We start from the raw sequence: 19,046 nt of genomic DNA, 5'->3' as shown, positions 1-19,046 counted from the left end.
CCGCGGCTCACTAGGCTAATCCTCCGCCTTGCGGCGCCGGCACACCGGGTTCTAGTCCCGGTCGGGGCACCGGATTCTGTCCCGGATGCCCCTCTTCCAGGCCAGCTCTCTGCTGTGGCCCGGGAGTGCAGTGGAGGATGGCCCAAGTGCTTGGGCCCTGCACCCCATGGGAGACCAGGAGAAGCACCTGGCTCCTGCCATCGGATCAGCGCGGAGCGCGCCAACCGTGGCGGCCATTGGAGGGTGAACCAACGGCAAAGGAAGACCTTTCTCTCTGTCTCTCTCTCACTGTCCACTCTGCCTGTCAAAAAAAAATAAATAAATAAATAAAATAAACCACTAGTGGAAGCACAAACGTCACAGACATTCCTGGTAAATAAATTTGCATCTTGAGTCTCAGATGTGTTGCATTTTCTGGATCTCAGCTCGTATGAATTGCCCTTTTAAGTAATAAAATATACAGAATGCATGCACATTACCTTAAGAAAGTATCTTGCAGCTGATGAGGCATAGTTGCAAAATCAAACGCACAGTAAGACTGGGGAAGGAAAACTTCCATGTTTTTCCGAACTTCTACAGGAGGGTTAGTCATAATAGGAGCCGCACTTCCAAAGAATGGATACGAGTACCTAGAATTTAAGAAAAACAGAGTGTTTGTCGTAAAAGTAAAATACAATTGTTAGGAGCAAATATCGTTTTTTAAAATAGAATACACTAGGAATGCCCAGCTGCCATCTGAGAAGAGAACACGCTTCCTACCTTCTCCTCTGCAGGACCAGGTACAAACCAGGACTTTCTGCCTTACAGTAAGGAACCATTCAAGAAGTGCTTGCAAAGTTCATTTCCACACCTACTTTCCTTCATCCAATAGTGTTCTGATCTTTTATAGGCTTAAGAAAAACCCCTCATCAACACCAAAAGGATACATCTATGGTAATCTGTCTTTGAACAGACAGAGGGATGAAAGCAACTCAGATGAATTATGGATGAAACAAAGACTGACACAAACGTATCTCTCCCTTTCAACATAAAAACCACATTAGATTAAATGAACAAAGGCCTAATCTTACTCTGTATTTGAAGCCAAATGTGAAGATATTATACTGCTCACTTAAATTTTATCTTGTCTCATTATATATACTCTCGTTTTACACATAAAATTTCAAATTTTAACTGTACTTACAGAAATAATTTTTGTGACAACAATCCTAGGCATTCACCAATTCCTATAGAATTCCAAATCTACTACAATCAAGTCATTTATACATTGAGCTTTTCAAATAGCAGTCCTACCTCACATATTGCATTACATTGCAAACCACAATTTCATATCATTGTGCACAATATAAAATGTGTCCAACGGACAAAAAAATGAGAAGCATTTTTAAAAATGACTTAAAATGAATCAAGGGCAGAACTGGTAACCCTGATCACCAGAAGAATTCCACGGACACTGGGAAGCGGATCCTAACTTTCACTTCCTCGGTTTAGAACATCATTTCCCCTTTTCTTTATCAAATCAAACACTGTTCTCCCTCAAAACCCAATTTCTGACCCTGTCTTCCTCACGAGGTTGAGCTCTTTGTTTATGTGGCTCAGCACCCTGAGTATGAGGCCTACTGTAGGTGTTTAATAATTAAGTAACTGGTCCTCAGGAGAAGAAGTAAACACAAAACCTTATAGTAAGTGCCTTGTAACTGGGCTTGTGCCAGGCTTTCCCGACAGCTGTGATTTTTAAATCAGCCCTGTTTCTGTGTCTCTGGTAAACATCCTCTCTAGGCATCCTAAGATCAGACTCTGCAAGCAGCAGCAGGAGTTAGAGCTCAGTGAAACAAGTAGAGATTTTGAAAAAGCTGGACAAAAGAAGTAAAAGATAATAATTGTACTTCTAAAAGCAATTTTGAGGTGTTAAAAAAAACTTTGACAAAAGCTTTATCTATGAGACTCAAAACCTTCATTCAGACCTCAAATTTCAAATAAAAACATTCTAGACTAATTCCCAGCACCTGACAGGTGAACCGCAGAATTCAGAGGTGAACCCTATGAATTCACAATCACACTCCACACAGGGTCCCTTCAGCTCTGGCCATCATTCATGCAGGAGGCGATGTGTAGTTCCCGAGATTCATCAGAATGTCAAGACACATGTTTTCACTTCAGTCACATAAAGACCAAGACTTTTTATGTCAAATGCTAATGCTGACTCTGCGAAATTTATGATCGCCTAAACCTTCCAAACACAACACATTACTATATTACATTTCATTAACATCTCAGTCACAAATGTCTATAAAAATGTAGCATTAACAAATTCTTGTATAAAGCCAATCATTTAACTGACAGATTTTATAAGGATGAGACTGGACATATTCCACTTAGAGCTCACTAACTATGATATTTAGATTCACAGCTATAAAATATAGGTTTCAAGAATACAAATTTCCAATCTAACACAGCTTCACAAAAAAATCAGATACTAGTCTCGTATTATTTTGGTCTGAGGCACCTTTTACCAGAAAAACCCCTCTCAAGGTCAAGAACCACTGTATTTCAACTGGCAGCATTAATATATTATTATATCAGAATAGGTCAGAATGGTTACTTCTCACACCACCAATGCCACCCTGGTTTACATTCAAAGTCATTAGGATACAGCCTTACCCCCTTCTATGTCACTGAACACATCTTTTAACTTCTTTGGTGCAATTTCTCTTTGTGCCAATCTCCAAATAGAAGAAAGGCATTTCTCCTCAGAAAGTAACACTTTGAAACAAGATCAAATCACACCTTAATATACAGTTGATTGGAAAACCCATTTCCAAGTCATGGATACTCCTTAAGTCTATTGAAAAGCAAAAATGATGTGATGTTGCTGGAACAGCGATCTTCTGCCCTGAGGCTGTTTCCGATGCATTGGATGCAGCCACTGGCTGAGGCAGTGAGGCAGGCACCGAAGAACTGATAGCTAAAATACACATAAAAATAAAACAAAAAATTCCATTGGTTAACAGTGTCTCTTTAGTTGTTCAAATGATTTAAAGATATCATCTCATTTACCTTCAGGCAGCAGGGAAACTATCTTGTTTCATAAACTAATGAACTGAGGGATAATCATCTTAAAATTTATTTGCCCAAAATTATGAAAGTTTTAATTCCCATTCTAAAGCTGTGTAAACAAAGAGCTTATTCACAATACACACTGCACACATATAGAACTGACGCAACAGCGTGTGACTGCAGCCTGGCAGGCATAGCTCATTTTCAAGAGGCAGCTACACATAACCTAGCTTTCAGAGGGTTATATTTGAGACTTGCAGCAGAAATAATTATACCACCTTTTTAAAAGTACTTTAGTTATTTTAAACACATATGAAAAATCTGAACAAAATGCTAGAACGTGAAGAAAGACTTAACTAGGTCAACCTCATTATAGAACAGGGATGTTCAGTGAGTGGCCCAAGTCCTACCACTACTCAAGACTCCAACTGTCCCTAGTTACTGACACTACAAAGTGCAACTGTTGAACCTGATGCAATGGATGGAAAATTTAATAAAACGACATCAACATATATTCTCATGCTTTCTCATCATTAGGATAAAAATGATTATTTTGAGTTGATTATAAGTTCTTTCCTCTAAAATTCCAATGAATTTAAGAGTCAAGAGTTTAATAGTTTAAAAATGTATCTGAGGGGCCAGTGCTGTAGTACATTTAAGCCACCCCCTGCAATGCTGACATCCCAGCTGCTCTACTTCCAATCCAGCTCCCTGCTCATGCTCCTGGGAAGGCAGTGGCAGATGGCTGGGCCCCTGCCACCACATGGGAGACCTGAAGGAAGCGCCTGGATCAGCCCTGCCCAACCTGGCTAATGTAGACATCTCATGAGTAAGCCAGCAAATGGAAGCTCTGCGTCTCCCTCTCTGTCACTCCAACTTTCTTTCTAATAAACAGATAAATCTTAAAAAAAAAAAAAAAAATAAAAATTTACCTAAAAGAGCTACATTCTTTGATTTCTTTTGACTAGGCTCTTTACAGTATAACATGAAAAACTCTCTTACCTTAAGCAAATTCTATCATGAGGCTAAATATATTGCATTTAAATTGAAACACTGTTATGTAGAGACATATTACTGGTTATTTAAAAAAATCTACGATTGAGTCTTACTAAGAACCCATGAAAGCACTCATAGTCATTTACAAGATGGCTACAAACCCATACCTACAAGATCTGGGGAAAAACAGTCTTACCCTTTGGATTCAGTTTTGTGTCTTTATCATACTGTAAGCTTTCTACTTCACTTTCTGTGGCATCATCTTTTGTTGGAGGTGAATGGTTAGATGGTGCAACAGGTGACATACATGGCGATTTTGGCCCAGTAAGTGTCTTCTCCTTGATGGGGGTTAAAACTCTCTTCTTTGAATGCTCTGGTTCATGTCCATTCTGGGTCTTTAATTCAATTAAAGACTAAAAACAATTTTTAAATAAAGTATAATTTGCAAAGAACTTTCCTTCACAATTAAGCAAAAAGTTGGCGTTGCATTTGTTTTTTTAATATAAGCTTCCTTTCCCAGTTTGGATTTTCCTAGTCTATTTTTCTTCATAATTTGCAAATGTCCTTATAGCATCTAGGACCAGAAAAAGGAAGATGAACAGGAAGGAAATATGATATTCAGAGCGCAGTACCAAACTGTATCCTAATGGATAAGGAGGAGTATCTGTGGCTGAGAGAGATCTGAGAAAAGATGGCATGCACTAGTATCCTTGAGAGTAGCTACTCCTACACCAACTTGGTACATGTGGGTGCGTGTATGTATATATATATACACAGATAGAAATTTTTTAAAACTCTGTCTTTAGGTTTTGTAATGTTAACTCACTACCTATGGAAACACTGCTTCTTGAGAGGGCAAGACATTACAGTTGATTCTGGAAATATTTAAAATCAAAAAGCACATTTCAACCAATGCGCATGTCTACTGCAGAATCTGCCTGAAGAGAGAATGAGGAATACAAAGCACGAATGAACCAAGATTCTGACTTCAGCTCAGATTTTGCCAAACAGAAACTTTGTTTACAAAGGAGCTCCTTTGCTGCCAGTCGATGATCACTGTGAGAGATGGGTTCCACCAAACAAGACAGTCCCAAAGGCTAAGAGGGCTCTGGGCACACTTAACAACTGCCAGCAGTGGAAGTACAGACCTTTTCAGACAGGCCCCCTCCCCCAAAAGAAGTATCCTATAATGTAGGCCACTTACTAAGAGTGAAAAACAAACCCCTAGGCCAGGCAGCTCTCCTGCCTGATTTTCTGAGTAGACATGCTTGGGGGGGGGGGGGGGGTAAGGCCACGACTTGCCTGGCAGTCCACGCCTTCTTTCTGCAGAGCCACAGACACTCCCACCGTCGGGGCGAGCTCCACTGGAATAGGAGCCAGCTTCTGTTTGGCGCGGTTGGGAGGGTCAAGGGTAAAAGCACCCTCAATAGTGACCGGGTGCTGGTTGATTTCTGCACTGCCCCTTTTCAGTAATCCCGTTAAAGGTATTTCTGTACTTCCAAGTGACTGGTCCCCACAGCAGAGATGGATCTAATACGAAAGAGAACATCACAACAGGGCTTTAGGCTTCCTCTTCTCTCCTAAATACCACAAGGCGACAAAATGATTCATCAAAGGAAAACACAATCTAATTATCTCACTGAACTGCAAGTGACTAATGAATGCTTACACATGACTTTCAAGACTGGTAATAACATACAAAGTTTTACTGCTAATAGAAGCTATGACTGCTTCCTAATTTCTTGCAGTACTGTGTAGTCACGCTATCACCTTTTTTCTGTTTCTTTGGCAAGTTATGGTTACTTTATTATTTCACTACGTGGAGGCGGAATATGGCGCAGGTTAAGCCACCACGTGGGATTCCTGCATCCTTTATCGCCATGCTTACAATCAACTCCTGCCTATGCTTCTGATCCTGTTTCCTGCTGAGGAGCATCTTGAGAGGCTGCAGATGACTAAGTACTTGGACTCTACCACCCATGTGGAGATATGGATGAAACTCTGGGCTCCTTTCTTCAGCCTAGCCTAGTACTGGCTGTTGCAAGCATTTGAGGAATAAACCAATGAATGTAAGATCTCTCCTTGTTGCTTAGCCTTTCAAATAAATAAGCTTCAAAAATTTCATTATAGTACTTTACATATGTAACCTAGTCAACAGAGTACATAAATTTAATTAGGAAGCAAATACCTCAAACATTCTTGCCGTTTTCATTTTAACAGTAAGCACGGCCCTAAAATTCAGTGCATCAACCCTATTTGGAATGTAAAAAACCTCAATTTTATTTTAGTCATTTACTAAAGAACTGAGTGTTTCTTCTGCTCGTTTCTCATTTTATAAATCCTTTATATAAAACAAGAAGCTTAACAATAAAAGCTACAAGAATACCCGGGGGCGTGGGGGGTGCAGAGGAAGCACTGTGGCGCAGCAGATAAGCCACTTCCAATCCAGCTCCCTGGTCACGTGCCTGGGAAGGCAGCGGAGTTGGTCCAAGTCCTTGGGCTCCAGCACCCACACGGGAGACCTGGATGAAGGTCCTGGCTCCTGGCTTCAGCCCTGCTCAGCTCTAGCCACTGCAGCATTTGGGAGTGAATCAACAGATGGAAGACCTCTTTCTCTCTCTTCCTCTCCTCTAACTTTGCCTTTCAACTAAATAAATAAAATCTTCAAGAAATAAAAATACTCCTGGCATAGAATACGCTTTTAACCATGGACAACTACCCAAAAGGTCAACATCACCACCTTTTGACAACTACAAACAGATTACAGCTATATAGTATGTGATTTGTTCTTTCTCTTCATTATATTAAAGCCTTGGAACAGTTCCCATTCCTATAACAAGCATTCGCTATACAAAAGATATTTTTAGTTCTAATATAAGCAGTGACAGAGTTAAGAGACATCTGTAACTTGATCTTTATGTTATTAGGTGTGACATTTCCCTGGGCTGAAGAGGAAGGATTTTTATGACTGCATGTTCTCCATCAGAAGCAAACTAATAAATAAAGCAATCTTTTCAGTAAGAAACGATTTTGTTAGATGCAGAACACAATGCAAACTGCTTTTTCCTGCATTTCATCATTTTATAGCCTTCAGTTTCCCAGTTACCTTGGGTTTAGCTGAACCACCCCCCTAAATTACATTTCCACTCCAATTTCTAAATGTCTCTTCTCACCTCCTACCCAAAACACAAGCAGTCTCATGACTGCCACTACTCCCAACAAGTGGCTACCTAACCTTGGATTTCACTGCTCCACTTCAGTCTCATCAAATGCAACTGTCATAAAACAAAAGTAGTTATCATGAGGTTAGGTTCACTTTAAAACATGATCCACTTTAAGGAGTACAAAAAACTGAAACAACACTCCACCTCAACTCAAGTTTTAGAAAACTGTTTTCTCTCTTCATTTTTCAGAGTATTACACTAAAAAATTTTGCTATCTAGAGTATGACCTGTAACACCAAAACTTGAGCTGTGACTACAGCTCTAGGCTCCGGGTAAAGTTTTTTATTGCAAAGGATTGACAACTGATCTAACTCTTTCCTCAAGAACTGGGCAAGGATGCATCATCTCTTAAGCAATGACTTCATGACTCAGAAAAATACCTAACAAGTTAAAAGATACGGCACAAATATGGCCTCCTCTACTGAAATAAGACAGAACGCAGGTACTAAACTAATGTTTAAAAATCCATCCTCAATAAAACATAATTTGCTGCAGTACTTACCTGTAGTTTAGACTGAAGTGCCAGGTAAGCACGAAGAATTTCCACACTGCTACGGATGCGAACAGATGCTCTCTCTGGCTCAAAGTTTGGGTTGATTAGATCATTGAAGGGTTCATTTGTAACATCATTTCCCAGCAAAGAATAGTAAAAGAAGAACTCAGGCTGTCTTTCTGGAAGTTTCATGGTACATGGAATTAACTAAATAATGAAGGTAAAAGAAAAGCATTACTTTCTAAACTACTAAATATGGTTAGTGAGTCTGTTACATTCCAAAAATGTTGGCTAAAATGCTGCCAACTCTTTATTTGAAACCTTAAGATTTAGCACTTAAACAAAGTTTATAAATCTCCACCAAATCTCCAGTTTGGTTTTTTTCAAGGACTGTGAGAAAAATACAGAGCCTATAAAAGGCTTTTATAGATTTATGTTGTTTTAGTGTTTCTACTTCATTCAAATGATCTATGAATAAATATGTCAAAGTTGTTTTTAGAAGAAACAGGACAAATACTTTAAACTGAGTTTTCCTTATTTTCACACATTTTATCTTCTCTCATCCTTACTCCACCCTCAGAGTGGCTCTACTTTTAAAACAAAGTCTTAATTTAAGCGATTTAACATATAATATCTACCCTTGGCTTTTGATAAAAGTTGTTTAGTTACTCTGCCAAAACCTGGAGAACTGTGAATTAACAGCTACAAAAGGATGCCCTCCGCACTACTTCTCCGAGCTGCCAGTCTGATGATTACAGGCAGGATTCCCGTCCTATAAAATATAAAGAATCTACTAGGAGATCCTTAATGTTCACTAGAACATTGTGAAACACGAAACTGTAAACATTTAAGGTGTCCATCAGCAGGAAATGGCTTTAAATATATTTAGTTCACCCCAATCAACATCTTAACCAGCAGGCCAAAAATCCACCTCTCACTCTGCCTCTGAGTAGGAAAAAAGAAAAAGCTAAATGGTTAGTTTCATCAAAACAAAAACATTCCTATTAAGCAGTCACTCACCCCATTCTCCCGTATCTAACCCCCGGAAACCACAAACCTGCTTTTGGTTGCTACTTTTCCTATTGTGGATACAATACGTAAAATAATAATATGGTATGTGATCTTTTCTGTTTAGACATGTTCACTCAACATATTTTCAACACTCATGCGTGCTGCACCATGTATCAGTACTCTATTCCTTTCATGTACAGAAAGCCCACATTTGTGTATTCACTATCTCCTGAGGAATGCAGTGTGCACCCTGGAGCTACTGTGAACACGCATTACATATTACAGAGGAAAAGTATTCCTAACACTTCAAATTTCTACAAGAAGTACATTACTTAAATAATAAATTTTCCCAGTAGCCTTTTTATTTAAGGTATACATACTTCATACATTTCATAAATACAACTTCAGGAACATACTGCTTCTTCCTTCTCTACCCTCCCTCCCACCCACACTTCCATCTTTCTTCCTCCTCCCTCTCCTATTCCCATTCTTACTTTTTTACTAAGATCTGTTTTCAATTAACTTTATACACATAAGATTAACACTACACTAAGTACAGAGTTCAACAAATAGTATAGGAAAAAAAAAAAAAGAAAAACTGTTCCTCAACAGTTGAGACAAGCACTGTTCAAAGTCATCACTTTGTTTTTTTTTTTTGGACAGGCAGAGTGGACAGTGAGAGAGAGAGAGAGACACAGAGAAAGGTCTTCCTTTTCCGTTGGTTCACCCTCCAATGGCTGCTGTGGCCGGCGCACCGTGCTGATCCGAAGCCAGGAGCCAGGTGCTCCTCCTGGTCTCCCTTTCGGGTGCAGGGCCCAAGGACTTCGGCCATCCTCCACTGCACTCCCGGGCCACAGCAGAGAACTGGACTGGAAGAGGAGCAACCGGGACAGAATCCGGTGCCCCAACAGGGACTGGAACCCGGGGTGCCGGCGCCGCAGGCAGAGGATTAGCCTAGTGAGCCTAGGTGCCGGCCCAAAGTCATCATTTCTCAAAGTGTCATTTTACTTCTATAGATTACATCTTAGGTACTCGATTAATACCTAAAGGGGAACACATGGTATTTGTCCTTTGGGACTGGCTTATTTCACTAGGAATGTTTTCCAGTTGCATCCACTTTATTGCTAACAGCAGGACTTCTTCTTTTCACCACTGTGTAGTATTCCATGATATACATACCCTATGATCTCTTCAGTCCTCAGCTGACAGACACTTGGGTTGATTCCATATCTTAGCTACTGTGAATTATGCTGCAATGAAATTAAGGGTACAGACCACTCTTTCAATATACTGATTTATTTCAGTTTGGGTAATTTCCCAAAAGTGATATGGCTGGGTCATACGGTAGGTTAATGTTCAGGTTTCTGAGGTATCTCCATACTGTTTTCCACATTGGCCGCACCAGTTTACATTCCTACCAACAACAGATTAGGGTGCCTTTTTCCCCCACGTACTCATCAGCACTTGTCATTTGTTGATTTCTTTATCAAAGCCATCTTGACAGGAATGAAGTTAAACTTCATTGTGGTTTTGATCTGCATTTCCCTCAGTTAGTGATCCAGAGAATTTTTTCGTGTGTCTGTTGGCCATTTGGATTTCCTCTTTTGAAAAACGCCTGTTTAAGTCCTTTGTCCATTTCTTATCTGGATTGTTTGTTTAGTTATTGTTGAGTTTCTTGAACTCTTTTTATATTCTGCATATCAAGCCTTTATCGGTTGCATAGTTTGCAAATAATTCCTCCCATTCTGTCTGTTGAGTCTTCCCTATACCTAGTGTTTCTTCTGCAGTGCAAAAGCTTGTCCATTTGATGTTATCTCACTTGTTAATTCTGGCTTTGATTGCCTGTGCTTCTGGGGTCTTTCCGAAGAACTCACTGTCTATGCCAATGTTATCCAGGGTTTCTGCAACATTCTCTAATAACTGGACTTTATCGGCTCAGAGATTTAGGTCCTTCAGTGGATTTTTGTGCACGGTGTAAGGTAGGGTTCCTGCTTCATACTTCTGCATGTGCAGATCCAGTTTTCCCTGCAGCATTTGTAAAAGAGACTATCCTTGCTCCAGGCATTGACTTTAGCTCCACTGTCAAAGAAATTGGTTGTAGATGCGTGGATTGATTTCTGGCCTTTCTATTCTGTTCCATTGGTCTACGCCTCTGTTTCTGTGCCAGTACCAGCCTGTTTTGATGATAGCTGCCCTGTAGTATGTCTTGAAATCTGGTATTGTGAGATCTGTTTTTGTTGTTCAAGATTACTCTAGCTATTCACAGGGTCTCCTCTGTTTCCTTATGAATTTCGCATCATTTTTTCTACATCTGAGAACAATGTTTGTAGTATTTTGATTGGTATCACACTGAATCTATTAATTACCTTCAGCAGTATGGACATTTTTATGATATTGGTTCTTCCAATCCATTAACATGGAAGATTTTTCCTTTTTAGGGGTCTTCTTCTATCTCATTAATGCTTTATAATTTTTATCATAGAGATCTCTAACACCCTTAAATTTATTTCAATGTATTTAATTTTTTTTGTAGCTATTATGAATGGGATTGATCTTAGAAGTTTCTCAGACATGGCACTGACTTTCCAATAGTCTCTCAGTGGACTCTCTTGGATCCCCTACACAAAGAATCACGTCATCTACAAATAGGGAAAGTTTGACTTCCTCCTCCCTGATTTATATCCCATTGATTTCTTTTGTTTGTTTGTTTGTGCCTAATGGCTCTAAGACTTCCAGGACTATATTGAATAGCAATGGTGAGAGTGGGCATCCTTGTCTGGTTCCAGATCTCAGTGGGAATGCTTCCAACATTTCCCCATTCAATAGGATGCTGGCCATGCATCTGTCACAAATTGCCTTGATTGTGTTGAAGCAAAATGTTCCTTCTCTACCCAATTTGCTTATGGTTTTTGTCATGAAAAGATAGTTTGAGAATTGGAGTTAGTTCTTGAAATGTCTGGTAGAATTCAGCTATGAAGCCATCCAGCCTTTTCTTTTTTTGGAGGGTCTCAATTGCTGATTCAATTTCATTCTTGGTTATTGGTGTATTTATGTTTTCTAGATCTTTATGAAGCTCAATTTTGGTAGGTTGTATGCGTATGAGAATCCATCATTTTGGTTACATTTCCTGATTTGTTAGCACACAGGTTTTCATAGTTTTTTTTGTTTTTGTTTTTGTTTTTTTTTTTTTTTTTTTTTTTTTTGGACAGGCAGAGTGGACAGTGAGAGAGAGAGAGACAGAGAGAAAGGTCTTCCTTTGCCGTTGGTTCACCCTCCAATGGCCGCCGCGCTGCGGCCGGCACACCGTGCTGATCCGATGGCAGGAGCCAGGTGCTTCTCCTGGTCTCCCATGGGGTGCAGGGCCCAAGCACTTGGGCCATCCTCCACTGCACTCCCTGGCCACAGCAGAGAGCTGGCCTGGAAGAGGGGCAACCAGGACAGAATCCAGAGCCCCGACCGGGACTAGAACCTGGGGTGCCGGCGCCACTAGGCGGAGGATTAGCCTAGTGAGCCGCGGCGCCGGCCGATAAACAGGCGTTTTTTTAAGGCTAATATAAAGTTGTATCTGTTGTTACACTTCCTTTTGTGCCTCTATTTTTACTGATTTGGGTCTTTCCCCACTGTTTTTTTTTTTTTTTCATTAGTTGGGCCAATGGTGCATCAATTTCGTTTTTTTCAAAAAATGAGTTCTTCATTTTGCTGATCTGCATTTTTTTTGTTTCAATGTTTATTTCTTCTCTAATTGTAATTATTTCTTTGCTCTTACTAATTTTGTATTGTGTTTGCTGTTGATTTTCTAGGTCCTTGAGATGTATTGACAATTCATTTATTTGGTGCTTTTCCAATTCCTTCATGTAGGCACCAACTGCTATAAACTTTCCTCTTAACACTGCTTTTGTTGTGTCCTGTATGTCTCAATATGTTGTTCTGTCATCTTCATTCGTTTTCCTAAAGTCTTTTCATTTCTGTTTTGATTTCTTCTGTGACCCACTGTTCATTCAGGAGCATGTTGTTCAGTCTCCATGTGTTTGCATGTGTTCTAGAGATTCTTTTTGAAAAAAAAAAAAAAAAAAAGATTTTATTTATTTATCTGAAAGGTAGAGTTACAGACAGCGAGAGGAAGAGAGAGAAAGGTCTTCTGTCCGCTGGTTCACTCCACAAATAGCTGCAATGGCCAGAGCTGCACCGATCCGAAGCCAAGAGCCAGGTGCTTCTTCCTGGTCTCCCACGCGGATGCAGGGGCCTAAGGTCTTGGGCCATCTTCTACTGCCTTCCCAGGCCATAGCAGAGAGCTGGATTGGAAGAGGAGCTGCCAGGACTAGAACCAGTGCCCACATAGGATGCCGGCGCCGCAGGTGGAGCATTAACTTACTGTGGCACAGTGTCGGCCCCCTAGAGATACTTGAATTGTTGATTTCCAACTTCATTCCATTGTGGTCTGAGAAGTATACGTGGTATGATTTCGATTTTTTTGAATTTGCTGAGACTTGCTTTCTGGCCTAGCATGTGGTCAGTCCTAAAGAAAGTTCCATGGGCTACTTAGAAAAATGTGTTTTGCAACTGTAGGACAAAACGTTCTATAGATATCTGTTAGGTCCATTTGGTCTATAGTGTTTATTAACTATTTTTCCTTGCTGATTTTCTTTCTGGGTGGTATGTCCACTGCTGAAGGTAGACTACTGAAGTTCTCCCATTACTATTGTATTGGAGCCTATGTCCCCCTTTAGATCCATTAACATTTATTTTAAATAGCCAGTTACCCTGTAATAGAGTCCATATAGGTTTATTAGTCACATCTTTCTTAATCATTACATGGTGCCCTTGTCTCTTTTAACAGTTTTTGTGTTAGAGTCTATTTTGTCTGATATTAAGATGTCTACACCAGCTCTTTTTTGGATTTCTATTAGCATGGAGTATCTTTTTTTATCCTTTCACTTTCAGTCTGCATGTATCTTTGTTGATGAGATGTGCTTCTTGTAGGAAGCAAATAGATGAGTCTTGGTTTTTAATCCATTCACCATACTACCCATGATGCCTTTTGGGGGCATCATGCTGTTTTCCTTATTGTTGTTGTTTCTTGAATTTCTGTGTTTATTTTCAAACATCTGTAGAGATACTTGGTTTGGTTTTTTTCCCGTTTTTTTTTTTATCTTTCAACTATACCTCTGTGGGCTTAGTGGACTGTCTGCTATTTTGCTGAATACCTAGAGGCATGTGCTAGGTGTGCCCAGGGAGCTCTGTTCAGTGCTCCAGGGTGAGGCAAGTGTCCAAGGTGACACTCAAGTTGGGCATGGTAGATGTTTTTTCTTTTCAGAGGGGGTGGTTTGCTCAGCTCTGTTGGTGTAGTCTCACACTCACTTTCTCTCCTCCAAGGCTACCAATGCTCATGAGCTAGCCACAGCGGGTGCAATTTTCACCCAAAACCACACACAGGATCCATGTAGATCTCAGTGTGAGCATAGATCCTGCAGCAATGGCCCTCCCCAAGATATCAGGGAGCCCCAAGTGTGTGGAGCCACTCACAGCTTCTGCCCAGAGTCCCAACCACACTCTGTGCTCTCCCATGCAACCAGGATTTTCACAGTCCCAGCACACAGGTTCCCACAGTCACTGGTACCCAGCACCCTGTCAATTCTCCCAGCACGACTCAGGTATCTCCTCTCAGCTGGTTCCTGGGAGTGCAGACACAAGCTGGTACAGCTGTATGTCCAATAAGGCACCCGCCTTCTCTCAGCTTGCTACAGGATGCCGTTGTCGAGTAGCTCGGGAGAGAAATGTGCTCCTTTTATTTCCCCTCTAGGCTGGCAGGTACACTGTCCGTCAGAGGACTCCAAGCTGAATTCACGCCAGGCTCTCCCCATAGCTTTACTGCCAATGGCTTGGGCTGCTGCAGTCCAGTCTCACCTCACTCTCCAAAGCTGGTGCAGAGGCTCCTGGCTGCTCGTGCTGTGCTTCCACACCCTCCACGTGGATCCACAGCATGCCTCTAACTGGTGTGGAGTTTCCACTGCGGTTTTCTCCCTCACTCTTCCCTCAGACTGCACTCTCCACACTTTTTTTAAACTAGCTTCCCCTAGATTAGAGCAGTAAGCTCCCTACTTATTCCTCCATCTTGCAATCTCCTCTCAAATAAAGAAAATTTTTTTTATTTTTTTACAGGCAGAGTGGACAGTGAGAGAGAGAGAGAGACAGAGAGAAAGGTCTTCCTTTGCCGTTGGTTCACCCTCCAATGGCCACCGCGCTGCGGCCGGCACACCGTGCTGATCTGATGGCAGGAGCCAGGTGCTCCTCCTGGTCTCCCATGGGGTGCAGGGCCCAAGCACTTGGGCCATCCTCCACTGCACTCCCTGGCCACAGCAGAGAGCTGGCCTGGAAGAGGGGCAACCAGGACAGATTCCGGAGCCCCGACCGGGACTAGAACCCGGTGTGCCGGCGCCGCAAGGCGGAGGATTAGCCGATTGAACCGCGGCGCCGGTGTTCAAATAATGAATTTCCTTTTATGTCAGTCCTGACAACGTCACACAATCTAAGTGGAAACAGGTTAACATTCTCCTAAAGTCTGAGATTTAACATATTCTCTTACTGACCAAGATCAAACTCTATTTAGCAGAAATGCTTTCCAGTATGTAAGAAAACATTTTTTTAAACGAATTTTTCAAAAGTATAAAGGCCAACCTGCAAATCTTTGATACTAAAAGTTGAGTTTAAAAACAGAATGTTCTGCAATTCATGAATCATTAACCTTAGCAAAGCCTTACCTGCTCCAACTGGGTGGCAAAAGCTATAGTGACTGACAAAATGAAGGAGTCAGTACAATACTCTGCAGGTCCAATCTGATGGTAGCCTCCCTCCTCATTCAGCACCACCACGATATCCTTGGGATCAAGTCTCGACAAGCCGGCAGGTACTGTGGAGAGGAAAACATGTATGAGTTGGCAGTCCGTCATAAACCACCGTAAGATTTTTAAAAGCTGATTGTATTTTCTAACTTATTTGGCAACTGTCATAGAGAACATTTCAATCAAGTTTCAAATTTCTTACACATTCTCCAAAGAAACCTAACTTAATCACCACTTTGTTGCTGTACATAAAGAGTCATTCTGAAATGGGACATTTTAAAACTTCATTTAATAAATCACATAGAAAAGGCATTTATCACTGGTTTCCTAGTGACGGGAAATTAAGAATGAACCAAACTTGGCAAAGACAAAGATGACTGAACAGACAACAGGGAGTGTCCTAGACAGGAAGCAATATGTACAAAGAAGAAAGCAAATGCTTCCAGCTGAAAAACCAACATAAGTGTGTGTGCTAAATCATAGAATGAGGACTAGCATAAAGAAGTGTGGCTGGAGAGATAAGCAGAGGTCACACCATAAAGGGTCTCCTTGATTACTACTTTGAAGTGTTTGTACAGCTTTCTAAGAATCAGAGAAAATCAAAACACAATTTTGAAAGAGTCCAATGTAACCAAGTAGGTTTCAGTATGACATGACAGTACAGAGACAAGGGTTTTTCAATTTGATTAAAGGGCTGGGGTAGGGGTTGGAGTGGAGGTGGGGGGTGAGGGAGGAGAGCAAAATTTGGCACAGCCTTTGGGGCCGGCGCCATGGCGCAGTAGGTTAATCCTCCACCTGCGGTGCTGGCATCCCAGTTGGGTGCCAATTCTAGTCCCGGCAGGCCCTCTTCCAATCCAGCTCTCTGCTATGGCCTGGGAAAGCAGTAAAGATGGTCCAAATCCTTGGGCCCCTGCACCCACATGGGAGACAGGGAAGAAACTCCTGGCTCCTGGCTTCAGATCGGCACAGCTCCGGCCACTGTGACCATTTGGGAAGTGAACCAAGGGATGGAAGACCTTTCTCTCTGTCTCTCCCTCTCACTGTCTGTAACTCTACCTCTCAAATAAATAAATAAAATCTTTAAAAAAAAAAAAAAAAAGAATTTGGCACAGCCTATATCCCAGACCAGAGTTCACTGATACAACTTCTAGGTCTGTTCCAGATTACAGTCCTGCTAATATACACCTTAGGAGGCAGGGGAGATGACTCAAATACTTGGGTCCTTCTACCCATATGGCAGATCTGGATTAAGTGCCTGGCTCTTGGCTTCGGAATGGCCCATTCCTGGCAAAATGCATGTCTTGACACTTGTCCATCTCTTCAGTTAACAGTACCTATAAAGCCAATCAAATGAAGATGCCCAAGAGGCAGGTGACACTGGCTCTGAAGGCTTCTTAGAGTTCTCTACCATAGAAAGCAGCACTCAACAGGTGCATGGCCAAGCCGCTAAGACACAGACTGGGATGCCCACCTCCTGTACTAGGTACTGCTGCTCCCAGCTCCAGCTTGCTGCTAACGCACATTCTGGGAGGCACCAGTGATGGCTCAAATGGCTAAGTCCCCACAGTCCACACAGGAGACCTAGATGAAGTTCTCAGCTCCCAGCTTCTGCCCTGTGCTTACAGGCATTTGAAGACTGAATCAGCAGCTGGGAGCTCTCTGTCTCTCCACTCTCTAATTTATTCTTAACAATTTTTTTCATACTCCAACAGAAAAGGAGATTCTCTTTGATAGGTTCATTAGCAGACTGGGCACTGTTGAGGTTATGACAACTGAAATTTCCAAAACTAGAAAGCAAACACAAAAAAGACTGAAAATTCTAAAAACAAAACAAAAAGATGTGACTCAGAATATACAAGAACTGTGTAAGAACTACAAAATGTGTAATAAGCACGTAATGGAGATACGAAAACGAACGGAATGAAGGCAGTGCATGAAGCAACACTAATGAGAACTGTACCATATTCAGCACAGACAACCAACTACAGAATCAGCAATCTTAGAGAGCACCAAAGATACGAATTGCATCTGACTACTCAAAAATCATGTAAGCCTGAAAAGAGTGGGGCCCGGCACAGTGGCACAGCAGATAAAGCCGCCACCTGCAGAGCCAGCATCCCATATGGGCGCCAGTTCGAGTCCCGGCTGCTCTACTTTCCAATCCAGCTCTCTGCTTTGGCCTTGGAAAGCAGTACAAGATGGCCCAATTCTTTGGGCCCCTGCATCCATGTGGGAGACCTGGAAGAAGTCCCTGGCTTTTGGCTTCATACTGGCGGAGCTCCAGCCACTGCAGCCAATTGGAGAGCGAACCAGTGGATGGAAGACCTCTCTCTCTTTCTCTGCCTCTCCTTCTCTCTCTCTGTGTAACTATGGCTTTCAAATGAATAAATAAATCTTAAAAAAAAAAAAAAAAGAGTGGAGTGAAATATTTAAAGTCTTGAGAGAAAAAAATCCACCAACTTAGAATCCTGTGCCTGGTGGACAATCCTCAGAAAGTGAGAGGGAAATACAGACTTTCACAGACAAACCTGCCCACCCTAGTGAAACAAGCAAATCGCCATTCTTCAAGTAAACGCGACGAGGCAGGAACTCAGAACTATACAAAGAACTGAAGAGCACCGGAGAACAACTAAATGAGGTGAAAAAACTTCTTTCTAATTCTTAACTGACCTAATGGTGTGAAGCCAAAATAACAGCAGCACTTTATTCAATGATGCTTGTGTGTGTCTACCTATATACTTACTAGCAAGTAAAGTGAAAGCAAGGATACACAATACAGGAGGACGGTATTAACATTTGCTTACTAAGCCGGCGCCGCGGCTCACTAGGCTAATCCTCTGCCTTGCGGTGCCGGCACACCGGGTTCTAGTCCCGGTCGGGGCACCGATCCTGTCCCGGTTGCCCCTCTTCCAGGCCAGCTCTCTGCTGTGGCCAGGGAATGCAGTGGAGGATGGCCCAAGTGCTTGGGCCCTGCACCCCATGGGAGACCAGGAGAAGCACCTGGCTCCTGCCTTCGGATCAGCATTGTGCACCGGCCGCAGCAGCCATTGGAGGGTGAACCAGCAGCAAAGCAAGACCTTTCTCTCTGTCTCTCTCTCTCACTGTCCACTCTGCCTGTCAAAAAAAAAAAACAAAAAACAAAAACATTTGCTTACTATAAGGGACTGAAACTACCCATGGTGAAAACTTTAGTGCACTTTTTAAAAAGTAGAAAACAAAAGTATAACTGACATGCTATGAAAATAGAAAATGAAATCATATAGAACCACCGAAAAGAGTGGGACAAGAACGGGGAGAACAAATGGAAAACAAATATGCCTGACAATACTGTTTTGGTATGAGTGTGTTCTGAATACTCCCAAAGGCCTCATGTGTGGAAATTCAATCTATTATGAGCTATCAAAAGGATGTAACCTTATTTTGACA

General features: G+C 41.7%; 1 protein-coding gene across 2 annotated transcripts in view; it reads right to left on the bottom strand.

Annotated features, from left to right (window-relative positions):
• The window catches only part of CEP120 (centrosomal protein 120), an 80,358-nt gene that overhangs the window by 36,024 nt on the left and 25,288 nt on the right, over positions 1-19,046 (bottom strand). For both annotated transcript variants that reach the window (XM_062189257.1, XM_062189258.1), the window contains exons 6-11: positions 15,540-15,688; positions 7,780-7,977; positions 5,356-5,583; positions 4,250-4,466; positions 2,788-2,965; positions 480-629 (exon numbers count right to left, since the gene is read on the bottom strand). In XM_062189257.1, coding sequence (XP_062045241.1) covers positions 480-629; positions 2,788-2,965; positions 4,250-4,466; positions 5,356-5,583; positions 7,780-7,977; positions 15,540-15,688 — 1,120 coding nt within the window. The remainder of the gene's footprint in view (positions 1-479; positions 630-2,787; positions 2,966-4,249; positions 4,467-5,355; positions 5,584-7,779; positions 7,978-15,539; positions 15,689-19,046) is intronic.

Source organism: Lepus europaeus, chromosome 4 (genome assembly GCF_033115175.1).
Source record: "Lepus europaeus isolate LE1 chromosome 4, mLepTim1.pri, whole genome shotgun sequence".
Lineage (NCBI taxonomy): Eukaryota > Metazoa > Chordata > Mammalia > Lagomorpha > Leporidae > Lepus > Lepus europaeus.
The sequence above is the reverse complement of the archived record's forward strand: the minus strand, read 5'-3'. Positions and strand labels throughout refer to the sequence as shown.